This window comes from Lagopus muta, chromosome 6 (assembly GCF_023343835.1).
Source record: "Lagopus muta isolate bLagMut1 chromosome 6, bLagMut1 primary, whole genome shotgun sequence".
Lineage (NCBI taxonomy): Eukaryota > Metazoa > Chordata > Aves > Galliformes > Phasianidae > Lagopus > Lagopus muta.
The window spans coordinates 12493652-12517769 of NC_064438.1; the positions used below are offsets into that span (position 1 = coordinate 12493652).

The 24118-nt window shown below is 43.8% G+C and overlaps 1 protein-coding gene across 1 annotated transcript; it reads right to left on the reverse strand.

Annotated features, from left to right (window-relative positions):
* Positions 1–2902: 2902 nt before the first annotated feature.
* SPTY2D1 (SPT2 chromatin protein domain containing 1) lies at positions 2903–16437 on the reverse strand. The gene is made up of 6 exons (XM_048949031.1): positions 16308–16437; positions 11036–11150; positions 8064–9626; positions 7329–7488; positions 6666–6743; positions 2903–4559 (listed from the first exon to the last, which is right to left on the reverse strand). Exons 1-6 carry the CDS (start codon positions 16365–16367, stop codon positions 4463–4465), a joined length of 2073 nt encoding a protein of 690 aa, XP_048804988.1. The 5' UTR covers positions 16368–16437; the 3' UTR covers positions 2903–4462.
* Between the last annotated feature and the right edge of the window lie 7681 nt (positions 16438–24118).

A 24118-nucleotide genomic window follows, 5' to 3' on the forward strand; every position in this document is an offset into this window, starting at 1 on the left:
AAAAAAAAGATGAGCGATTCCATATGCACTTAAACTGGTAAGTAAAAGGCCATCTTTTGGATGACTGAACTGCAGTCCTGCCTTGTGGGATAAGATGTTATTTCAAATTCAAGCCACAACTAAAAGCTGCCCTCCAATAAGGAAAAGAATTAAAAAAAAATATCTGAGTAAAATAGTTCTATTGCTTCCAGAGAGGGACAGCTTCATCGGCTGGATTATGCTAAATCAATGTAGAGTGACCTGCCTATTTTGCCTTAAGATAACAACTTACTAGAACGTTGAAGATGTATTAAAAATCTCAAGGGCGTTCCATTCAGGGTAAGATTTCATGCCTGCAAAACAAGGTGCTGGTTGGCCGCTGATCAAACAACTAAGGGGCAATATAATGTTATTATTATATGGCTTTTTAAAAGCACAACAGAGTGCAAGCATCCATTTTTTTTTTTTTTTTTTTCAAGCAAAAGGAGGCAGATGGGCTTAATTTGAGGGAAGGTATTCATTTATCCATTTGCAATAGTTTGCAATGCTAGCTAACCAGAGCTAGCACTGGCACTGACCTCCAGCTGACAAAGCAGTAAATGGTTCCATAGCAGACAGTGGTAGAAAAGGTGCAGGTTCTTCACATGGGAAGAAGAGAATCTGAGAAAGATGCTGCTCATGAAACTGCAAGATGAAACACCATATATTTCAGGTGGAAGAGATGAAAGGCAGCTTGTATACTTGTTTATATCATTTTTAAGTTCATGTTCCTCCAAATATATATTATATTAGAAGCCTAAACCGTAGGAGATGCCAATCAATTTCAGCTCCTTTTTGAATGCTTAAGGGACTCCATTAATTTTTTTCTTGTGTGCTGCATGGGAACAAGAGCACAGTTTTTCTTGGAGAACATTCAGCCTAATGCTGTTTCATGTAACAGCTCAGAAGAAAACAGCAGGAAAAAAAATGTCTTCTATAAAGTAGACCAATGAGATGTAGCAGTAAAATGTTTAATGCCTGTAATTTATTGTCTGCAAAACTTATATGCATTTGGTGTGCAAAAGTATACACTTTCTTGACAGCACCAGAAAACAGTTAAGCTATGTAAGTTTTTAAACCTGATTTGTCACATTGTGTAAAAAGACATTGTGCACAATGGATATCCCCAAAGGAAATCATTGGCTAAACCTAGAAGCACCCTTATTTACAACTACCACTTTAATATTGCATTACACCCACTCACCAAAATAAATAGAAATACATTCATCACAACTTAAACACAGTCTCTCCATATATTTATTTTCTGACATGTTTTGGTCTCCAGAAACACGCTGTATCTAGAAATAGGCATCAGCTACTAGATTATGTTACAAAATGCAAAAAAAATAGAAAATTAGTTTTCCTGGACAATATTTTGGGCTTTACACAAAAATAAATCCAGATTTCCATAGAGATCTCATAAACTTCTTGAAAGATTTTTATTTTAAAGCACAGCACAGAGTTGCACACTAAGGCTTCCTGTGATATGCAAAACCCTGGCCTCCAAAAAGACTGCTGTAAAGTGAAATACAGCTCAAGCGTAAGTACAAGACATTTTCAAAAAGTAGTCATCAATAGAAAGTGCCCTTCGTTTGATTTAGCGTTATCAGTACAGAAGTAGCTACTGTAATTGTGCAATCAAAGCCAGACCTGGAAGGGCTTTACGCAAAGGACGTCACCATCTCACACCACCAGGCTTAAGTACACAGAATCTGAGATAGCAGAAACTGACCAACCTGTTCATACTCTACATTCATTAGTTTTTGACGCAATTTAGTATAAAAGGCACATCGTCAAGCAGTGAATTAAAAAAAGAAAGAATCTAAAATCCAAACCAGAATTTCATTAAACACAATTAAGTCATTAGCTCAACATCAGATCCTCATAAACCAATAGAAGAATTCTTCCAGTTTTTTTCTTAACCTCAAATTTGGATGCACTTTGGATGAGTACCAAAGTACTCTCGTGAAGATTAATAATGTTTAATCCGGCAAACAGCAAACATGATTTTGAATACGAGGCCCTCCCAAGTCCATTTACAAATACGCAGCACATGCAAACCCAACAATAACCCAAACACTTGTACAAAATTTGAAAGCCACTGGTGTCCCGTGCCAATCATGAGAAAGTACTTGATTGTAAAATGACAAATGTGTTCTTGAGCAATTTTTCATACGAAACAAAAATCGAGCAATCATTGTGTGAAGTTAAACAAGTGTCTTAGGGAGGCTGGAAGAAGAGACCGCATTCCAGTCAGCACCTCAAAGACCAAAGTGCTTTAGATTAAGAAATTTAACCGACCGTGTGCAAAGCAATGAAATCATCAGGGTTTATTTAAGCTTCGGTTATCTGAAATGCAGATTTAATTCCAAACCGAATTCCAATTTCAAATTATTACGTGAGCATCTTTTGCTTCATAAGAGACTGTTTTCAGCCGGGCAGAAAATTGCTTGCAAGTGATAGTTGTCCAGGCTGACAGACCTAGGAGCCTTTCTCCAGCTAAACAAACCAAAAAATCCACACCAAGCAAACAAACAAACCCACAGTCAATCATGGTCCCAGAGATCATGGCCATGTTTGGGGAATTCGGGGAACTACAACAGCAAATGTGAGGTGGTCCCATTAAGCAGAGTGAATACAACGCACTTGCAGACAAGCACTGAGATTACACTATCTTGCATGGTCTCGAGTGTATACACTGAGAAACACCTTTTTGTTAGTTAATATACAAAGTTAAAAATACAGAGGAGCAGTGACAGTTACCATCCGTGCTCCTACACAACTAATACTGAATTAGTTTATAGAATCCATCCCAATAGCTTACTCATGTCAGTGTTTCGCTAAGGCAGTGAAATGCTACACCATCAACAGAAAATGCCTCAAAAAAAGCAAATGTTTTTTCCTTCATTAAGAGTTAGATGTGTTGATTCCAGCAGCCTCCAAGCTGTCTGAACTGTGTTCTGGAAGCAGCACTGTTTAAAAAAAATTGCCCTCTGAAGGAATCTTTAAAGGTTCCTTCACTATTTTTCTAAGTAATTTTTTCTTTTCTTCATTTTTCTTTCCCCCAACATATATCCAAAGCCCTTTTTGTACTTTTCTAAGTACTTCAAGTATTAAAACATAACAGCTTCAATAGCTATAGGTGAGGGGTTATCAGCGGGGTCTTACTGCTCACTGAACAGTGATACTGGTGAGCTTTGAAGGATAACTTGGTGAATCAAAGCAGATGCAACACCAGCTTCGAGCTTCGGACTCTTCTTACAACCCCATGCTGATAAGTAAACAAACTCAGTTACTGAAGGAAACAGTCTTCAAATGCATAGTTAGAAATAATGTGCAAACATGGGCATTGGGTAACACAACTAACTCTCCTGACATGCATTTTGGATTTCTGATTTGATGAATTTAATCAAAAGTATTCACTGTGTCATACAAAGTGATCGACATCCAAGAGCTAGCTGCAAGTACTTTGGAAACGTGTTTTCCAAATAGCAGACCTGATTAGATAAGTGACTGCTCCACATTTTAAATCATTTAACACACCTGATGCTTAACAGAAGAAAAAAACATGTGCACAGCACACAACCTGTAAAAGAACAGAGGCTTTTAGACAAATGCAAAGACTGACAGGGCAGGAAAAGAATTCCTAAGCATATGCTTCAGCTCAAAAGCACAAGTTACACACAAACACTAGAAATTCCTATTTTCAGGATGAGCATTTATCCTACTGAATGTGATTGGCATTGAAATTCCAGACACAGCAAAAGCCAGCCTAACCTTTTGGTGATATCTCTAACTGTACATTTTGCAAGTGACACGCACTTCTCCATTAGGAAACAAGACGATTCCAGTTCAGTTATTGTGTATGGGTCCTCAAATCAGAAAAATATACAGCACTTTATTGCTTTGAACATTTGTGGCAACGGCTGAATTCACACCCAAGCTGCTTCTGTATAGCAGATGATGTTTCAGAAACTTTGAGGCTTAACTTAGGAGACAGAGCAGGGTATAAAGCAATTTCTCTCTACATCTCAAAAAAATATCAGGGAACAAGCACACTACTCCCCCAGTGCTATTCCTTCCTTTCAAGTGAATGCAAAATTGGTTTACTTGTATATGGGCCCGCACAGTTCCACGTCAGTGCATAGCTAGTCAATATTTCTGCTGGCATCTTGAACTGATTTAATCAATGGAAACATTTCTTAATTTTTCTTCTACTTAATAATATGCATTAGTGCATTAATTTCTCCATAAAAAAATCAACCCTTGGCAAGTATTAAAAATAAATATCTTATATAAGTCAAACTAAAGCCTTTATTTTTTCAGTTCTTTTATCCCTTTACATATTCTTTTGCCCTCTAACAAGCAAATGGAAACTGAAGAACAGGAGATGTATGGAGGCAGAGGGTAGCAAAAAATGAAAGAAGTCGACGCTGTAAGTCAGTTAACGGGTCCTCAGCTTCTTAGACTGTCTCTTGCGTTTTAGTTCTTCCTCTTCCCGTCTCAATTCCTCAAGGTCTTCCTGAACACCGAGTCTCAAGCTGCCAAACAAGTTGAAATCCTTTACAAACTGCTCATCAAACATGAAATTTGACTTCTCCCCCAAGAAAAGAAATCCTAATATAATTGCAGCTGATTTGAGCAAAGGTATTTTAGATCAGTTCATAGGTTTTCTTCAATTACAGTAAGCATACAGCTTAAAGGAAACAAAGAGCGTACCTAAGGAAATCAAGATGCTCTCACCACTAGAGCAGAATCAAATCTTCTGAGGGAGAAACAATTTAAAGTTTTCTTTAAAGAAAGTTATCATTATTTAAAAAAGGTTTTACTAAGATCATTCTTTTTTTTGAAAAGAAGATGTTGGAACATGCATCAATTCCTGCCAACATAACTTAAATACAAGTCACAGCAGACAGACTCAGTTCAGCTTTTCTGAGAACCACCTACACCTTTCTTTAGGCAAGAGTGAGAATGGATCCATCAAACAGAAGCAAGAGGCTTTGTGGCAGCTTACTGACAACAGGCATTATTCACGTAGCTACACGAACAATGCTGCCTCACCCTCAGAACCCACCTAGTTGCCCTGCCTCTGATGAACAGGCACAGAGAAGAGATGCTGCTGAGCACTGCATGTTCTAGCTGTGTCCTCATATAGCCTCTTCAGCTTCTGGGCAGCCTGCTGAAAGCCGTACTGAAAACAGCACCTACAATCACTGACCTCCTCTTCACTTAAGAAAGGCTGGATGGCCTTGCTAGTTTGATGCTAGGAATAGGTGTGACAAAGCTCCTATTTTGTCATCAGCTACTGCCTGCTTTGTCTGCAGGCCTGCGAAGTACATTTGTACTTCCACAGTTCATTAAGAAGCAGCTTAAGGCAGTTTGCACCTCATTACTACAAGGTCGATAACATGACCACCTATCATTCAGCTGTTCTAGGGTAACTGCTCCAGTTTAGGCTCTGCTTATGCCTATAACAAGCAGAGAGAAATCATCGTGAATTCAGGAGACTGCAGTCATCCAAGTTCAGGCAGTAAAAAACCAAACACTTCAAAGATCTACATGATTGAAGTGTGGCTAGAAGCATCATTTTCCATTTCAATTTAGAACTTAGTAATTTTAACAGGCTCTTTTGGTTAGAGAAAGCTCCTCATGCCAAGGGTCAAGATGCTTTTAACCAAATTCTCAGTGAAAAGCTAGCTGAAGACAGATTGTTTTACTGAAGTTTCCTATCTGCCCTTTTTTATAATAGCATGTGTTAGAAGCTTAGTCAGGTGTTAAACTTTGCAAAATCCCACTGTAGGTCTTCAACACAGAATTCAGTGAACAGTAATATCACTGTAAAATTCCATTTACTTCTCTGATTAAGAGACTACAGCATGAGCAGCAGCTGTCCCTAAGAGCAGGGAGAAATAAGAACACTGACTCTAACTTCCAGAAGGCTCTCAGTACTCAAGGCACTCTCTAGATAGCAATGTAAAAAAAATAAATCTCAGAAGTAAAAATTTGACTTTACATTTCCTTTTGCTTATTAATAAATAGGTAAAAACCTTTTGTAACTCCTACAAGGCTTTGCAAAGTGTATTGCAGACATCTTCCCATCAGGCATGGAAAAAGCAGAAAGCAAATCACTTTGTGAATGCCAGGCTTTCTAACAGCCATGTAAGGAATGTGCAGCTCTGGAGGCTGAAACTAGTGCTCAAAACCAATATGAACATCAAGCCTTCGTTTCTGAAATCTCTGGTTATAAATGTGTGTCAGAGTATTCTTTTTATATCCATACACACAAAACACACATGAAGAGATTGTTAAGTTTCCTCCCAGCCCTCAGGAGCTAACAGTATCAATGTTTGGGACAAACCAAAGGGCTTAGCATTTCAACTGTAATTCAAATACTTTTACAAAAGTTTTGGGCATCAGTTGGTATAATTCTCACTGGTAAAGACTGTGATGCACTGGAATGAACATACAGGATTTATTTACTGTACTCACTATCCCACTGGCAAACTAGTTGGCTGAGCTTCTACCTAAGCTTTCTTATCAAAGATGGGGAGACTTAGCTGCTTTGCTATAAGTAGCAGCAGATATCCCCATGACTTGGGCAATAAATAAACCTCCCACTTCCTATTTTAACTCAAGTCCATGCATACCTCCTGGCTTCTTCTTTCTGTTGCTCCCTCCAGCTGCTCTCCATGTAGCGTAAGGCATAATCGCTTTCATCTTTATATCTGGAAATTAAACAGTAGCATTTAGACACTAAAAAAACACTATCATATACAGCTGAGGGAGGAATTCACATCCTGGTAGAAAGAAAACTTAGCTTAGATTGTAATGTTTTGAAAGAGTGACTATAAGTGTTTAAAATGTTTGCTTTCTTATATCTTGTTATCAGACAAAAGGAAAGTAATTAAATAAGCCAGAGTATTAATTTTGCAATGGTTTCTAGGTACACAGAGATGCCAACTTCAATTCTCACAGAACTGCTAACACCATTGCATTTAGCCATTCATATTCAGGCTGCAACACCTGATGTTTTCTTATAGCAGTAGCGTTCCAGAATTCATTTTAACACATGTTGATAGAAAAGAGTTGCTATGGGTTACATAAGTGACAAGTTACAGAAGCTATATTGCTTTCCATTATGTCCCATTTGCATCAGACTTTCTCTTGCTTTCCAGAAAAGCATAGCAACAAAAAACCCCACATTTTTTAAGCCAGTAGTTTGCTTATTTCTAATAAATTAGCCCAATGACCTTATCTCTGTTGTTCCATTGCTCACTTTACAGTATATCAAAATTTACATTTTTTCCTACCTTTTCCGGTCATAGCCAAATATTTCCCGAATATGTTTTGATATTTCTTCTTGGGGTTCCCCTTCATCTTCAATAAAATCATCCATTTCAGAGTCATATTCATCATCTTCATCATCATCATCTATTTGTCTTTTGTAACCAACAGGTGGTCTCCCAATACCTAAATGAAAGGGATGTGGAAAAAAACATCAATGAATAACACACATTTATCAGTACATTTTGTTGCTATGCTTTGGGCTTTGAGGTAGAAAACTGCTGCCTTGAGCTAATTAGAAATTCTTAAAGTCAGTAAAAGGAAACACTTCCTCCGCTAACATCAACTGCACCCCAAGGAAAATCACCAGACATAACTCCACATTCTTGTTCAAAGTTTTCTAGGTACTTATTTGCTAGAGTTCATGCTGCTTTCTCCTGTTCAGGAATCCATTTTTTGAACTACTCACTTGGCTGATAAGGTGAATCAGTGAAAACATGTAGGTATCAATCGCAGGTTTGCTGTGAATTAAGCCCCAGGCCCTTACCTCAAAGAATGTGAGCTAGGGTCAAAACAAATGAAGAGTTGCAAAGGCAAGAAAAACCCACAACATTCCATTGCTTAATGCATTCTTTAAAAGATAAATACGGTATTTTGTCTGAGTTTTCTTGGATAAAGATCATCACTGACCTCAACTCAGACATATCAGAAATATGGGACAAACAACTAATTAAAAAATTAATTGCTACAGAACTTTGTACCTTGTGAGCGAAACGGAGGCCTATGCCCTTGAAGAGATCTCATTCCATTCATCTGTCCATTGCTGGGCCTCGTCACTAGGTTTTTGGAAGAAATAGTTTCTGATACGACAGTACACCTGGGCTTTACAGCTGTAAAGCCAGGTCGCCCAGGTCCTGCACTCGGGCTGACTCCTGGCCTTCCCGGCCCCGTTCCTGAGCTGCTGCCCGGCCGCCCAGGTCCTGCACTCGGGCTGACTCCCGGCCTCCCTGGTCCCGTTCCCATGCTGCTGCCCAGTCTCCCAGGTGCTGTATTTGTGCTGTTGCCCGGCCTTCCCGGGCCGGTGCCTGAGCTGCCACCTGGACGCCCAAGTCCAGTGCTTGAGCTGCCACCTGGCCTTCCAGGTCCCACGCCTGAGCCGCTGCCCGGTCGCCCAGGTCCCATGCTTGAGCTGCTGCTTGGCCTTCCAGGTCCTGCGGCCGAGCTGCTGCCCTGTCGCCCGGGCCCTGGGCTTGAGACGCTCCCTGGCCTTCCTGGTCCCATGCCAGAATTGCTGCTTGATCGCCCTGGTCCTGCACTTGATCCTCCACCTGGATGCCCAGGTCCTCCCTTTCCTAAACTGCTGCTGGATCGTTTTGAGCTGGAGTTCATTTCATGCGGGAGGGCTGCAGCATTTCCTGGTTTTGTATGGACAGGCTTTTTCAGGCTGGATTCTTTAGCAGACGGTAACCTTTGAGCCCCATTGGCCATTGGCTTTGAGGATGGCACAGGAAAGCTTGAGCCAGACTTTCCCATACCATTGACAGGTAATTTACTATGACTGCCAGCAGTAGGGGTTTTCAAGGAACTATTTTGTGAGGTTTTTACTTTTTCCATTTGACTCAATTTGGAAGAAGATAACGACCGCGAGTGCTTGTCCGTCAATGCTGGTGCTTTGGATTTCTTATCAGTACCACTCAGAGAAGAGAGGCTGCTTTTTGGAGAGGCATGTTTATCTGCTGCACTTTTGCTAAGTTTTGCATCTGCACATTCCTTCAGGGAAGTTGTTTTTTTTGAAGAACTGGATATCCCTGTATTCTTAACCTCCTTCTCGGTTTTCTTTTTCTGCATTTCTACTCTCTTATTTTTGCGTTCCAAATACTCCCTCTCTCTCAATTCTTCCGCAGTTCTGGGTCTCTCTTCTATCTTTTTCACTACTTTTATTTCTACCGGTTCATATTGTTTTTTTTCAGCAAGCCTTAAAAGATCTGCAAAGTTGAGAGGTGCTGGTGCACTTTTGGGTGGTGCCTTTGGTTTGACTGCAGCTTTGGATGGTTTCTCATCATATTCTTCTTGCTCATACTCCGATTCAGTTTGAGTAAATTCGAGTTGCTCTGCTTCATTTTCTGTTGCATACTCAGCCTCGGGGGCCTGAGAAACATTCTCACAAGTCCTCCTCCTCTTTTTAGACTTCTCTTCAACGGGAATACCGTTATAGCCATAAAAGTTATCCTTTGTTCGTGAAGCCATAGCTCTTGCCTTCCTGTCATGTTTCAGTTCAATTCGCTTAGCCAAGAGTCGTTCTTTCTTTCTTTTTTCTTCCAGTTCTGTAAAAGAAAAATCAGGAGAAAGTTAAACAAAAGCACTACTCTTTTATTTCAGGGTCTTCTAAACTGATAAACCATCTGAGACAATAAGATATCTGGCTAACAGCTATTCAGAATAGAGCAGAACACCATCAGAGGTCTGCCAACAGGGCAACGTGATCCATCTGAGTCAGCTGTTTTTACAAAAGTGAACTATTAAGCCAAATACAGCCCCTACCAAACCTGCTAAGCTGACTCAACAGAAGCAACTCTCCAGAATGCTACACAAACTACAAGAACTCCGTGGTAAAAAGACACAGGACATGGGATCTCTGAGGAGAAAGAGTTCTGACACTGACTAAAAGAATTTTGAGACTGTACAAAATTTACTATCAGATGTTTAAGAAAAGGTGAGGAAAGGGAGGGATGGATGGAGGAGTTTTAGGGCAAGGGAATATGCCCTGGAAAGTAGACTGAGGTGGGGAAGCAGGCAGTTACCGATGAGCAAGGTGCGGGTCACTGCTTCTGTGTGACAGTGCCCTGTGCACCATCTCCACAGCCTGCCCTATATTGTTCCTAAATTGTTTTTACCTATTTCCTGCATGAGTAGGCTCTCCATCTTATGTGTCTTGTGTATGATCTGCTGATGTAATTCAGGCTGAACTCAATGGTGAAAAGATGAGAGGTCTGAGCACCGGATACTGGAGAGACAGGGAATAGGGGCCAAATACCATAAAGACTCAGGAGAAAGGGGCATCTCTGAGCATCAGTTCCTAGAAATCGGACGGGGAAACTCATGCTGTGCTTTAAATGGGTTCCTGTAAAGGTACCATCCCCAGCCTATGTTGTTCTATTTGTCAGTGGCCATGACTGACCACAGGATGAGTAAAAGCATGAGTATTTCCTATTCACACTCGATCTCGCCTTTGGCTGCACTTGGCAGCAGGGATAAGGAGCTGGCTCATGGCTGGCCCAGGAGAGGAATACTCTGGACTACCCAGTCCATCTCACTGTGTTGTAACATAGCGGGCAAAAAATGTGTCTTAAAGCCTTTGCAATTTAAAACCCAAGCATTACTGAAAGAGAAGATTAAGACATCACCACAAACTGTTATCGTGTTTAGACAAACACGGATTTTCAAAATTAACAGAAATTCAGGATGGTTTCTTGCAATCTTTCCAACTTAATTACTTCCTGATGTCCAAGAGTAAATGCTAGCGAGCTGCTTAACATTTAAATCCTTAGGAAAGCATGTAAACATCCCTCGCAGTGACTTTTCCACTGGTGTTCCCTCAGCATCAGCAGTTATATGCATGAATTCCAAAAGCAGATGTAAAAGTCCATTTGCCAGAGCTCTTAATGGGATCAAAGCATCAAAGAGTCAGTGAATGTCTTCCACAGAATGTAGTTTAGGCTGCTTTAAAAATTACCTTTTTTCCTTTTTTCTTCTTCTTTCCTTCGGAGAAATGCTTGTACTGCTGCAGACTCAACACCCTTGACCTTTGGAACCTTTTTGGGAGGGCCAACAGCCAAACTGTATCTTTTCTGCAAAGAACAAATGAGTATGTCAGAGAAATTAATAAGTATCTCTTTTCTTGAAATGGAAGGATTTCATATCAGTCAGATTTAAGCATAAATAAGCATAAAGTTCATTTTAAGCACAGATGGTACAGAATGATAATGCAATAGCTGCGTCAGCAATGGAATAAAATTATTTCAGGTCAGCCTTATGAAGTCTCATACAGCCTTATGAAAGTTACCTAAAAAATTATCCAGTAAAGATATCTACATCCAAATATTTCAGAGGCAATAAGCCGACAAGTTGGTAGCCTGATTTCCTATTGATTTCAACAGTTCTAACCTGATCCATTCAAACAGCAGCACATTACTCAAATTACTTGATGTTACTGATATACAAAGCTATACATTACCTTACATACACATACACTAAAAGCCAAGGTTCAGAGATGATTCTAAAATACAGCCAACACAGTTTGCAGGCAGGGTGGCTCCATACCAGCTCTTCATAGGCACTCTACTAACTTGTGAATGACCGACACAAAATTACAGGATGCAACATCCATCTACATCACAGCTGTAAAACCTGACAGGTTTCCTCAGCATATTAAAGAGCTTTTACAATCAACTTTTACAGTCAAGCCCAGCTATTGAAATCTATCTAAGCACTACCAGCACTTCGCTGCTACCTGAGAGCTGGTTTGGTTACCCTTATGGCCCTCAGAAGCCTCATTTTCTGCAATGCAGTCCTGATATACACAAGGAAATTGGAACAGACAGGCAAAGCAATACTCAGGCTTGATTGAATTATCCAATTTCTACACAGTTTTTAAAAAGAAAGTCAAAACAGAGGACTTCCTAAAATGGTTTTAGGCAGAAGGAGCACTTCTAAATGAAAACTGCCAGACAGCAGGGGACACGCGTAGATTCATCTCTCCCATTAGGAAGCCTTATAAAGAATTAAAATGATGGGGAAGCAGTTTTTGGGCTTTGTTTTGCTGCACTCCAACCGACAGTCCTATCCAGAAGTGGGTTTGTAAAGCAGCCTGACAGGCACGCTGTTTTCTCACTTCCATTAAGGTGAGAAATGGTGCAAAATTCAAGATTTCTGTTCTTCCTAGCAGTAGCATTTTTTGCTATTGATGCCCAGCTGAAAGCAAAGCTAAGTGTTTCATCAATGAAGATGGAAGTGAATGAGGTTCTGCACTGTGTACCACAACAGCTGTTGATAGAAATGAGCACTTTGGTTAGAAAAGGATTAAATAAACTGCTTCATTCTTTTTAAAAGCATTGGAACATACACATACTCCGCAACTACTAAGAAAATAGTTAACTTTCAATGCAAACCAACGTGCATCAGACTCCAGGTAGAAGTGGCAACTAAGTCAGGACATGTCACTGCCTTATCATCCAGGCAGCAGCAGCTGCGCTGCTCGGGCTCAGCTATCTCTAGGGTGGTTAAATAACAGGGAAACAAACATTCTGCCTTTAGAGAGCAGGTCACGCTACTCCAGAGCACTGTGCTACCCAAGCTGTGAGCAGCACTCACCCTGGCAGGCAGCAGGTCCAGCAGCTCACGGATAGTGCTGAGGCAGCACAGGCACTGCTTGAGCCAAAGGAAAAAGGAAAGGCTGTGGAGGTGCCCTTCTTCAGCCACGCACCCTCAAGTACTTCCTGTTAGCCAAGGGTATTTTCCAGAGGAACCAGCCTGTGTGAACTGTGCCATAACCACCTCCCCAGCAATTGCCCGGCACGACACGAGTGGTTGGCTCTGCACAACCTGATCTTGAAACACAGCACCTGCGTAAGCAATAGTTTTGCCGTGGACTCACACACCCAAGCTGAAGACAATTCCCACTTGTCCTATCACGTACAGGCAACTTCCATAGGCTGTCACATAATTTATGCTTTGTCCTCTGTATGTTACCCCACTTCCCGTCTTTCCTTATCACACACCAAGACACGCAGCCTTCTGATGTGGGAATCCTGCTCCCCCCCTTAGATATCCTTCAAGGTGCAACACGGCATCAGTTAACACAGCTAGCAGCTCGAGCACATCAAAGCCCACACACGACCCTGTGGGTGCTGCCCTGCAGCCAGTTCTGCTCAGCAGGCAGCCATCACCTTCACCTGCAGGTCAGACAGGAGCTCTGCTCTATGGCAGTGCTCCACGCTTCACAGCCACTCCTCATACTCCTCTGGAAGGGCTTCTCTTGCCTACAGACAAGTATTCAGGAGTTTGCAAGTTTCACAGGAAGGCATTGCAATGTGTATCAGTCCTCTGAAGAAATCCTGGATTTTACTACAGTTTTACTTCCTTAAAAATGCAGCCACTTTAAGCAGTTGAGCAGCTTATTCTAGGAAATGAAATGCAAACCAAATTTCCAACAACTGCAGGCACTCATCCATTGTGCAGGAGGTTATTTTGTGATGCATAAGTTAAAGTGAGGCTTCAGCAAGTGCTGACGTGGACGATGATGACAAGCTGTTTCACTTCTAGGTCACCTCCGTGGTCACATCTGTTTCGGGTTCCAAATTCTGTCCACTCCAGATACGCCCCCTGCTAAGGGGAGCAGGGACCAAGGTGAGATTGTTCCTAAAAACTACCAGTGATGACAGAAACCAGATAAAACAGAAGGATGACAGGCTGACTTGGCTCTTAACTACGCCCTTTTTCCCCCCTCCCCCCCATTTTAAAGTAACTGCAATATTGTTTTATACAGTCAAGAATACCTTCCATACAAAGAGCTCAAAGTGCTTCCCAACATCCATTACATCCCAAAACACTCTTGCAGCATTAATAGAGAGTACCAACATCGCTGAAAAGAGGCATAAAGGCAGGATTTAAATCTTAAGGAGGTCAGCAGTAAATGCTGTTACTGTTACCACGTCTGATCAAAGCAAGCCTGCATTGAAAATCAGTGAACCACTGAACAGAAATACGTTAAGGAGATACATACAAAACTTATCCTTGCAATGTTACAAGGGAAAACTGAGCACAAAGATTATGCACAACACATGGCTAGTTACTACTCTAGTTCACAAACACACTACTGTATTTAGAAACAAAACCTGATGCAAATAACTGGGCACTGGAAGGTGTATTTTAGCAGTTCCACTGGGAGATGAACAAGCAGATCTATTTTTACAGGGACATGATGCAATCCTGTCCCTGTTTCATGATACAGAGCTATATTATTTCTGAGGCTGAGCTTTTCTGCAGCTTCTATACAAGTACAACCTGTGCACATTACTCTACTTTCCATTACAGTAAACGTGGGATATCTGAGTGCACCGTAAAGATGCTTTTAAACTTCTGCAAGGGAAATTCTGGGGGCGTGCTAATTAAAGCAGGAATCAGCATTTCTGGAAACCTGTTAATGTTACACACCAGTACATTTCGTAATTAGACTGTGCAGTGTTTTTAATCAGAAATATTTAAGACTAATTTTTTAGTCTTTTCATAGGGACAGGTGTTGTGCACCAGTTTCAGTCGAGTGCAGTGACTTGGATGTCAACTGATTGGCCTTTTTGGCAGGCAACTTCAGATGGTGTCAAGCACAGCTCCATTTCTGCTCAGAGATTGTCTTTAGAGTTAAAGGCTGCACTGGCAGCATGCAAAGAAGTCATTAAATTAAAACTGCTTCAGCTGGGGATTGAATTGCACTCACTGCTGAGTTATCAGGTAAACCATAACCCTGCCTTCACTAAAAACAGCACCAAAGCTCTCTTGCACTGCACAACAGGTAGGGCTGCCTCCCAGAAGTACCATATCTGCATTGAGGATGTGGCAGATAGAAACTGGGATGTCGAGTAGATGAAATATACGTGTGACAGAAAACAGTGGTGCAGCACACAGGAAAACTAATGAGGTCAAAGGAAACTTTACCACCGCAACCTCAAGTCAACAGTGAGATACCCTGGCTTACAAGACACAAAACATCTTCAAAAACATACCAATGACACCAAGTTAGGAGGAAGTGTCGACCTGCCAGGGGATAGCAAGGCCCTACAGAGGGATCTGGACAGGCTGGATTGCTGGGCTGAGGCAACAAAGCTGTGAAGGGTCTGGAGCAAAAGTCTCATAGGAAACAGCAGAGAGAACTGAAATTGTTTAGTGCGGAGGAGGTGCAGGGGAGACCTTATCACTCTCTACAATGACCTGAAAGGAGGCTGTGGCAAGGTGGGGGTTGACCTCTCCTCCTACGTAACTAGCAATAGGACAGAAGGGAATGGCCTCAAGCTGTGCCAGGAGAGATTCAGGTTGGATATTATGAAAATTTCTCCTCCAAAATTCAAGTCAGTCAATTGAATCACCATTCTGGAGGTGTTCAAGAAACATTTAGATGCTGTACTGAGGGAAATAGTTTAGTGGGAAATACTGGTGATAGGTTGACAGTTGGACTGGATGATCTGGTGGTCATTTTGAACCTTGGTGATACCATGATTCTACATTTACGTAATTGCTACTTTCCTACATACGTTACAAATCACATTTCTACTCAGAGTCAGTCTGAGACCAACTATATGACGAAACACTGAACATTTCCTAAGGTACTTCAAGAACCCAATGGGACCTGACGAGTTACACACCTCTCCCCTACAGCTGCTCACAGTGCTGCTGCACATCCACCACGCTTAGCCAGGGCCACGGACCACGGGGCAGCGCTCGGTGCCTCTGCCTGTCAGTGCCAGGCGGGGTGCTCAGCGCTGCGCACCTCCTCCGCCTTCACCAAAAGGCCGGCGCGAGCTGCCCGTGGCAGAGCACGGCTGCGATGCTCGGTTACGCCGAACACGAGAAGCAGCGCCTACCGAAAACATTCTTTATGCAAATGAGCGCGCAGGCGGCGAGGGCCGCCCGTCAGCACACGCCCCATCGGGCTCACCCGGAGCGAGACGTGGCAGCCCCGCGGCTCCAGAGCGAACAAAAGCGCTCCTCCGACTTTTAAACGCCAACATAGCCGGCGACGGCGGCTCCGCATTCGGGATCGCGGCGTCCCAGGCCCGGCGGTACCGGACGGCCGGCACGCAGCGGCTCCCCGCGTCCCGCTCAGGACCGGGGTGAGGCCCGGCGGAGCCACGGGAAGGAGAACGGCGCTTCCTCCGGCCCCGGCCCGGCCGAGCACCGGAACGCCGCCCCAGCGTTCCGAATGCCTCTCCGCCCCTCGCGACCCCGCGGCTCACCGGCACGGCGTTCAGCCCCTGCTGCTCCGAGGCCATCACGAGGATGTTGTGGAAATCCATGGCCGGTTCCGCCGCGGGGCTGAGGCGCCCGCCCCTCTCCCCCCAGCCCGGCCGAGGCCCCGCCGCGCCGCTCGGCTCCGCTCAGCTTCCGGCCGCCGCCGCCTCCCCCTTATATCGCCTCGCCTCGCGCCGGCGTCACAGCCCTGCGTCACTTCCGCTGGGCGGGACCCGCTGTGAGGGGCGGGGCCGAGGAGCCCCGAGGAGCCCCGAGGAGCCCCGAGGAGCCCCGAGGAGCCCCGAGGAGCCCCGAGGAGCCCCGAGGAGCCCCGAGGAGCCCCGAGGAGCCCCGAGGAGCCCCGAGGAGCCCCGGAGGCTCGGTGCTGGCGGGCTGATCGCTCCCGCACCGCTTCCTGAGCTACGGGCGCCCGCGGGGGCTGCGGTCTTTGCTGTGATGTGTGCATGCAGTGGCTCTGCGCGGCGTTCACAGAGCCGCACCTCACCCACGCTGCGTTCTCTTCGCCACAGTCCCGATTTAACCCCTTACCCCATAAGAGCTTCATCTTTCCCTCCTCCCCTTGTGTTTTTGACCTGAGAAAGGCTCTGCAATGCCTCTTCTGACTCAGCCGTGGGTGACATCTCCTGGTGTCCGCCCTATTTGCTGTTCTCTTTAAATCTTCCTTTCAAGCATCCTTTCCTTTAAGACCTTCTAATCAGTCCTCTCTTACAGGCGGTGCTTCACCAGTTTTTCTCCCATTTTCCTCTCTCTGTTTTCCTGTGATGATCTCAAGAAGGATACGATGCCACTGTTCTGTACTCTTATCTGCCATCTCATCGCTTCTGCCGAGCTTCTTCAGTCACAGCTCCCCTGCCCTGGCTGGAATTTCTTGTCTCCTCTACTCCCTTCTTGAGCAGCCTCTCGCTGTGACTCAGATTCCTGTATAGCAACATCAGTTTAGGCAGTGATGACTGTTACTCTCGGGCCTTTTTATTTGCTTCCTTTGGGCTGTGTTGGGGTTGGCAGGAGCACCTGGCTCCGTGCAGCCTGCTTTCTGCTGACTGTAACCATGAGGACGAGTGGCGGAAATCTCTCCCCGTGTCTCAAACAGATCTCTGAGCAGGGCAGGGGATGGCATCGCGGTTGTTGGAAACCTTTCACCACAGTTATTACCTTTTCCTGTAGATTGCAATTACATCCTGCAGCAGAGATTGACGTCTGCGTGGTTACCATTGGGAGCAGCGCTGTCGCTCTTCGTGCCCGCAGCTGGCATTTCGTAGGGCGGAAACCAATGCTGAGCTGTGTGAGGAGCCCCAGGGGCACCCAGGGAGTAAAGGGCACCAAACCTCAAGCCTAGCATGACACATCAGCACAGCGCCTCCATGTGCTCTGCTTTCTTTTTGTGACAGATGTGCAACAAATGGGAACCTCGGTGCTGTGTCTGCCTACAGCTGTGTCCTTGCAATACCTTAAATCATTGCCCAAACCATCTTTGTTCTTTGTAAGCTCTTTGTACGCTCGCGATGTGATGATCTGACGGAGACTGCAGGTTTGCCAGTGTTTCCAAGAACAGTGAGTCTGTCAGGGGCAGGAGAAGGATCAATTCTGGTGCTTTTAAGCCAAACCGGTGTTGCTGCTAAAAGAGAAATGGAGATAGATAATGCTTCTTATTTTTGTGACTGTGCGATCTGACTCCATGCAAGCTTAATCTCAAGCTTGGTTTGAACGAATGGTGAAAGTCAGCGAGTTTAAATCTACATATTCCAGAAAACCACAATAACCCCTCTCAAATCTCCCAAGCCCTGTAATTTCTGCCTCAGAAATAGTTCACCCATCTGCTCTTTCAGTGTACAACGCTTTTTCAAACAAGAACTTTGCTAAGTTTTATTTTTATTAGACATCTTCACGTTAGGAAATTACTTAGAAGTCGTTAGAAAATACTTAGTATGCATCAGACAGGATTCCACTGGAAAATGTCTTTGTCACAAGTTTTTTCACCAGCTGCACTCTATAACAGTTTTGCACACCAGCCACACACACTTTGGGCATACGGTTAATCCTATTAACTTCAAGTGTTTAGAGGATTAAGAGACTTAATTGCAGTCTATCTGCAGAGGTCAAACATCAAAGACTATTCCAAGCCCAAGTTTTAGCATTTTCAGGATGAGTAATATATGTGTAAGTTATCCTTTCCTCTTTTCATCCATCATCCTTTCTGCACTAAGTTGTGTGGGTATACTAGTAAAGCCTTTATTAGATAAACTGGATCATCCTAATGTCCAGCAGATGGGTCCCTAGATCATAAACCATTTAGATGTCAGCAGAGCTGGCAGTATATGCTCAAAAGAAGCCCGGGACTTGGAAAACATAGGTTTGAATGAATAGAGTTTAAACTGCATTGTGCCAGCCTACATTATAGCTACTTTGGATTTAAATTATTGACTTCTAAGATGTTTTCCTAATGATATATTAAACAGAAATGGAAAGCAAGAGTCTCAGGATGATAATTAGCTGGTATCCACAGTGTGTAATTCAGACTTCTAACTTAGGTGTCTTTGGCTCTAAATAGGAATATCAGCAAAATCGGTTTGGGAAGTGTCTCCTTCCTTCCCAAAAAGCAGGATCAATCACGTTGAGGTAATTTCTGACATAAACGTGTCCAATCTGCACTTGAAAACTAACAAAACAGGGCTGTCATACCCCACAGTAATCTTTCCCTCTGTTTCCATAACCGCACCATGAGAAAGCTGTTTCTAGCCTGTAACCCAGATCTCTGATGCCCACCGAGCCTTTTCAGCAGATGTTAGGGATGCCCTGCCGCATCTCCCCCTTCCTTAGGACAAACCACTCCTATTCCACCAATGTTTCCCCACAAGACCTCTAATTCTCTATTCTAGCCAAAGCAGAGTACAGTACACCAATGGGATGTTTACCAGCCCCAAACATAACAGGAGAATGACTTCATCTGCCTGTCAAACGCTCTTCCTTTTTATATACCCCCTGGTGCTGTTTGTTGTTTTTGTTATGGCGTGACGTGGCTGACTCCTGTCTGCTTTGTGACCCACGCTAACCACCAAGCGTGTTTACATTGTGATGCCACCAGACCAGTAATTCCACAACCTGCATCTGGGATGTTGGTAATTCTGCCAAGAGCAAAGAGTGAAAGCATGTCTTTTGAGTTACTTCTTCCCCCTGACCATACTTTGCCAAGTCCTACAGCAGTATCCTACTGCACTTGCTGCTCCTCCCAGCAGTGGGTTTGCTAAGCAATTTTTCTCTTACACTATCCAAATTATCCAATGAAAATATCCCATTGGTGCTATGGGAATACTCCTGTGGAATTCTGCTCGATGTGTCTGGCCAAGTTAACAATGTGTTCACCCGACCATGCACTCTCCCATTCCAGACTTTCTACAACTTGCTTGTGAGACCACCAGTCCCATGTGACAGTGCTGCAAGTCCTCCTAAAAACAAGATATCTGCACCTGCTTTTCTGCTATAAACACTGCCACCTCGTCAATGGGAAAGGAACTCATTTGACAAGATTTATTCCAGACAATGTAATCTCACTCATATATTTGCAATCTTTTAGGTACTCAAAGGTGTTAGCAGAAAGAGGTTTAACTAGAGCAGTTCATTGTTTAATGGCTCAGCTGGACATGGAAAGGCACAGCTACCTTACAAGGAATGTAAGGGAATTTAGAGAACACGAATTCCTGTGTCTGTGATCTAATGTGTGTTACATGCATATATATAGAGTACCCACCAGCCCATGTCACTGCTCACCAGTTTGTTCTTTCTACTAGAGGGAGCAAAGAAACACGTAAGGTATAAGAATTAAGAACAACGATGGATATTAGAAAGGTGAAGTTTAGAAATTAAGGCGCTGACCCATCTAGCCTCCATGAGGACCTTTCCTCCTTGGTTGAGTTGGGTTTGAGAAGGCAGATGGCGCTGGTGCCTTTATTATAGCAGCAGCCGGAGCCCGCAATAGGCGGCGATGTTGCACAATTGCACGTTCGAACAAGCATCTGTGACCCTTTCCTCGTGCCAGCCGTTGTTGTTCGTGCTGGCTGCTTGACAGGAACTTTTGTATACAGTGTCTTGCCTTGAAAGGCTCTGCATCACTTCACCGGGGATTTCGAATCCTCCAGAGTCTCCAAGGTGGGGATCTTTCCACAGAGAGCTGCTGAGAGAGAACAAAAAGAGCATACTGAAGGTTTATCTATTCTACTGCGAGTATTCAGCACTCTTTGCAATCATACATGCCCGTGAATCTGAGAAATATGTGTCTGCCACATGCAGTTGCAGATGGTTGTGGCATCTGAAGCGGATCAAATAGATTGTACATTTTCTCATATTGCTTTGGAGCCAAAGCATCTTCTTTGCAACTGAAATATTTGGATTTATTTCCCAAACAGTGCTGAGAGCCTGACTGGAAGGTCTACACCAGGACCATGGCATTCCTGAAAGCCGGGATCTTGGCTGATTTTACAGATCTGTAATATCTTATATGTGAAAATAAAAATACAATAAGCTGCCAAATGAAAGCAACCTAAAAAATAAACTGCTTCTTGTTACACCTCTTAATCTTAGCCTCTTTTCTCCTAAAGAAACTCATGTCCAGATTACCAAGTCCCCACATACTCCAATATTAACAAACCCAATCTCTTTTGTATATAATTACCGAACAAGGTGCAGAATCAAGAACACAACATACCTTTACCTCTCCATCAAATCGGAGTACTACGTTCAGTATTTCCACTGCTAATGTTTAGCCAGTGTATCCAAGGATGATGCCTAGGTAGAGTTTCACTCACTTTCTCATACAGACTGATTCAACCTTTCCTTTAATGTGTGTGAAGCTGGAGATGTGCTCTGCCACATATGTGCATGACTTGCACTGGTACAAGCCAGGAGCTGCTGTGCCTTCACCAGCTGGGCGCAGTCCTTCACACCTAGATAATGATAATAGAATCCACCAAGAGTCCCATCAAGGCAAATTAATCAGGTCCAGGGTCCAAACTATGCAGCAGGTCAACTAATGGGCTTCAGGGTCCATCCAAGAGCAGCAGGAGATGAGGCCAGAGGAAAGGCTGAGACAGGGCTGCAAAACAGTTCTGAGGTCTACCTTTGGCTACTGCTATAGGGCTGAAGACAAAGCTACAGAGTAGGTTCAAGGTCCACTAGGAGAGAGAGTTGGAGCCAAGCTGCCTTCACCTGGAGGCTCACCAGAAGGCAGCCTGAGGTTTTCCAGAGCCAGGTCCTTGAGAAGCTGCACAGTGTACGCTGCAATCTTGGTGACCTGATTTTGGCCCATTTGCTCATGCCTCTCCTTTATCCCTTCTTGTTTTTCTTGATGATTTTGCACCTGTACATTGCCATTCATACTTTGTCCATATCAACCTTCATGTTTATCTGTGAAATTCCTAGGCTGTACAGTCGCATTAGAGAAGTCTTTATCTGGTGGCCAGGCTGTAAGCAGTTAGCTGCCAACTAACACTTCAGACATCATCAGGTAAAGAATCAAAACGTAGTGCAGGCTGAAAACAGCAGAGTAAGGTGTTACCTGTGTGACACAGAATGTAGCAAACAGCTTGCTGCCTCTGCCATGAGCTCTGTCTTCTGACTGCAGCCCCCACACTGAGCTCTTTACAGTCCCCTAATCACACACGCAGTTTTCTCAGCGTGGCTGTGAGTGGTGACAGGCAGTATTTACTATGCAGCTATAATTGTCAAAAATCAAGAGTATTGTATTTAAAACTAATGTAATACATTATTGACTGTCTTCCTCTGGTGAGTCTGGCATCTTGCAGTATGTTGAGCCTCGATGCAGGGTTGGTGGGCTTAGAAATGAAGAACGTGAGGTCATCTAAAGCAATGTAGTTTCAGTTAAGCAAACAGAAACGTATTTTCGTTCCAGAACACCTTCAGCAAATCCCTTGGCTGCACATATTCAAGGTTTTATGCAACTGTTTATTAGCTGAACATATTTCAACCTCAGTTCTTCACGTTCATCTCAGATTTCCTGGAAGGGCTCTGTAATTTGTAGAGCTCATTGTATTCACTTAGTGCAACTTTGAGAAATAAATAAAGTGCGGTGCTGCAATGAACGATGCTGTCACTGCTTTCTCCAACAAAAATATCCTCTCAACAATTTTTTATCTAGATAACCCACCATTTTATCCCTGGCACAAAAAAAAAAAAAAAAAAAAAAAAAATCGGAGAGAAAAGCAATCTGCTGATTGCTGATTCAGCTGTAGCTCAGGCACGAAGGGGAACCCAAATTTTGGTTTGAAGGAGGTCAGGCCTGCCTCCAGCAGTCTTCAGCTTCTCCCAAGCAACAAAAGAATCAGGAAAGAGAACAGAGCACAAGTTTCAGTTTCCCTTTTTTTAATCAGTGCCCTGTTGAGAAAACAAAACAAAAACCCCCAAAAATAACAACCCCCCAAAAAACCCAGTTTCCATAGCAACAGGAAACTGTGGCACCATTGTGAAGACCCAAAAAGCCTAGGCTGGGTGTATAGCCAGAAATCAGCAGTGCTGCCTGCCAGCTCTGAGCAACCTATCCCTGGGCCGTGCCTGCACTTGCAGCAGGGCTCTGCTGCAAATAGATGTCTTTGCTGCCTAAGCCACCACTTGTAACTCCTGTGGGTTGTGCTGCCCCTGAGCAGTACAGTTTGCTTTAATCGCCAGTACAGTTATGGATTTCCAAACAGGAGAAATGCTCTCTGGCTCGTCCTTCGATTGGCCTCAGCTGTATTCAAACTTACTTTGCTACAAAGTGAAAAGGTTGATTCCAAGACAGATTTCCCTTAGCCACTACTGGCTGTTGCTGTAACACATAACTGTGCTAGAGCGGCTCAGAAAATCCACCAGGCTTGGCTCCCTTTAAGGTGACTGACGGTTAGTGAGTGACAGATCCTGCCACTTAGTGCTCGTTTGTTACCTTCTGGCTTATGTTGCACCAGGTAGTTTGCAAAGAGGTACAACTGCAGCACTCAGGTCAAGTCAGCTAAAATTATAGTACATGTACAGTGCTCTGTTACTTGTAGCACTTAGGAAATGTGCATTATGCATGTGTTAGTGGTAGAGAGGAGTGTTGTGTCGCTTTGCTATTTATACAGATCACAGAATCACAGAATGGCTAAGATTAGAAGAAACTCCTCACCCGGTTTCCTTGCTCAAGCAAGACCACTTAGTGCCGATTCCCCAGGACAGCTTTTGGCCGTCTCTAAGGAAGGAGACTCCTCAACCTCCCTGTGTAAGCTGTGCCACTGCTTGGTCACCTACACAAGAAAGAAGTTGCTGCCAGTGCTCCTTCTACAGCACCCCAAATTATCTGCAGCCTTGTTTGCAGCAAGGACATGCTGCTGGCTCAAGTGCCACTTGGTATCCACTGGGACACCAGGATGCCATTCAGTAGGCCTGGCACTTGCCCAAACCAAAATGATTTCCTCCAGTGCAGTATTCTAATTCAAACGCAGAAGGCCATTTTCTATAGGATAGGAAGCACAAGAGAGGTGTATTTAGATCTGTTCTTATAGCAGTACTTTTAATTTAGGGGTAGATGTACTGTGCCCAGATTGAGGGCTCGTCAGACGTGAGGCTGACAGCAGTGCACTGCTGCCCATCCCAACACATGCCAAGAGCCCAGACGTCACCGCTTTGTAAATTCCCAGTCTCCAGCAACCAGGAGCTCAGGGATGGAATTGTGTATAGATTGCCAGGACAAGCTAAATGAAAAAAGAACAAAGTGTGCCTGGAAAACGAATCACTAGGATTCATCAGAACTAGCTGGATGAAAAGAGAGGTA

Bases quoted from the DNA above. Each gene is read 5' to 3' on its own strand.
- SPTY2D1 (XM_048949031.1), bottom strand. From the start codon at position 16,367: ATGGATTTCCACAACATCCTCGTGATGGCCTCGGAGCAGCAGGGGCTG. The intron at 11,151-16,307 runs GTGAGCCGCGGG...TGTTCTTTGCAG, and splicing joins AGGGGCTGAACGCCGTGCCG to AAAAGATACAGTTTGGCTGT. The intron at 9,627-11,035 runs GTAATTTTTAAA...TTTCTTTTACAG, and splicing joins AGAAGAAAAAAGGAAAAAAG to AACTGGAAGAAAAAAGAAAG.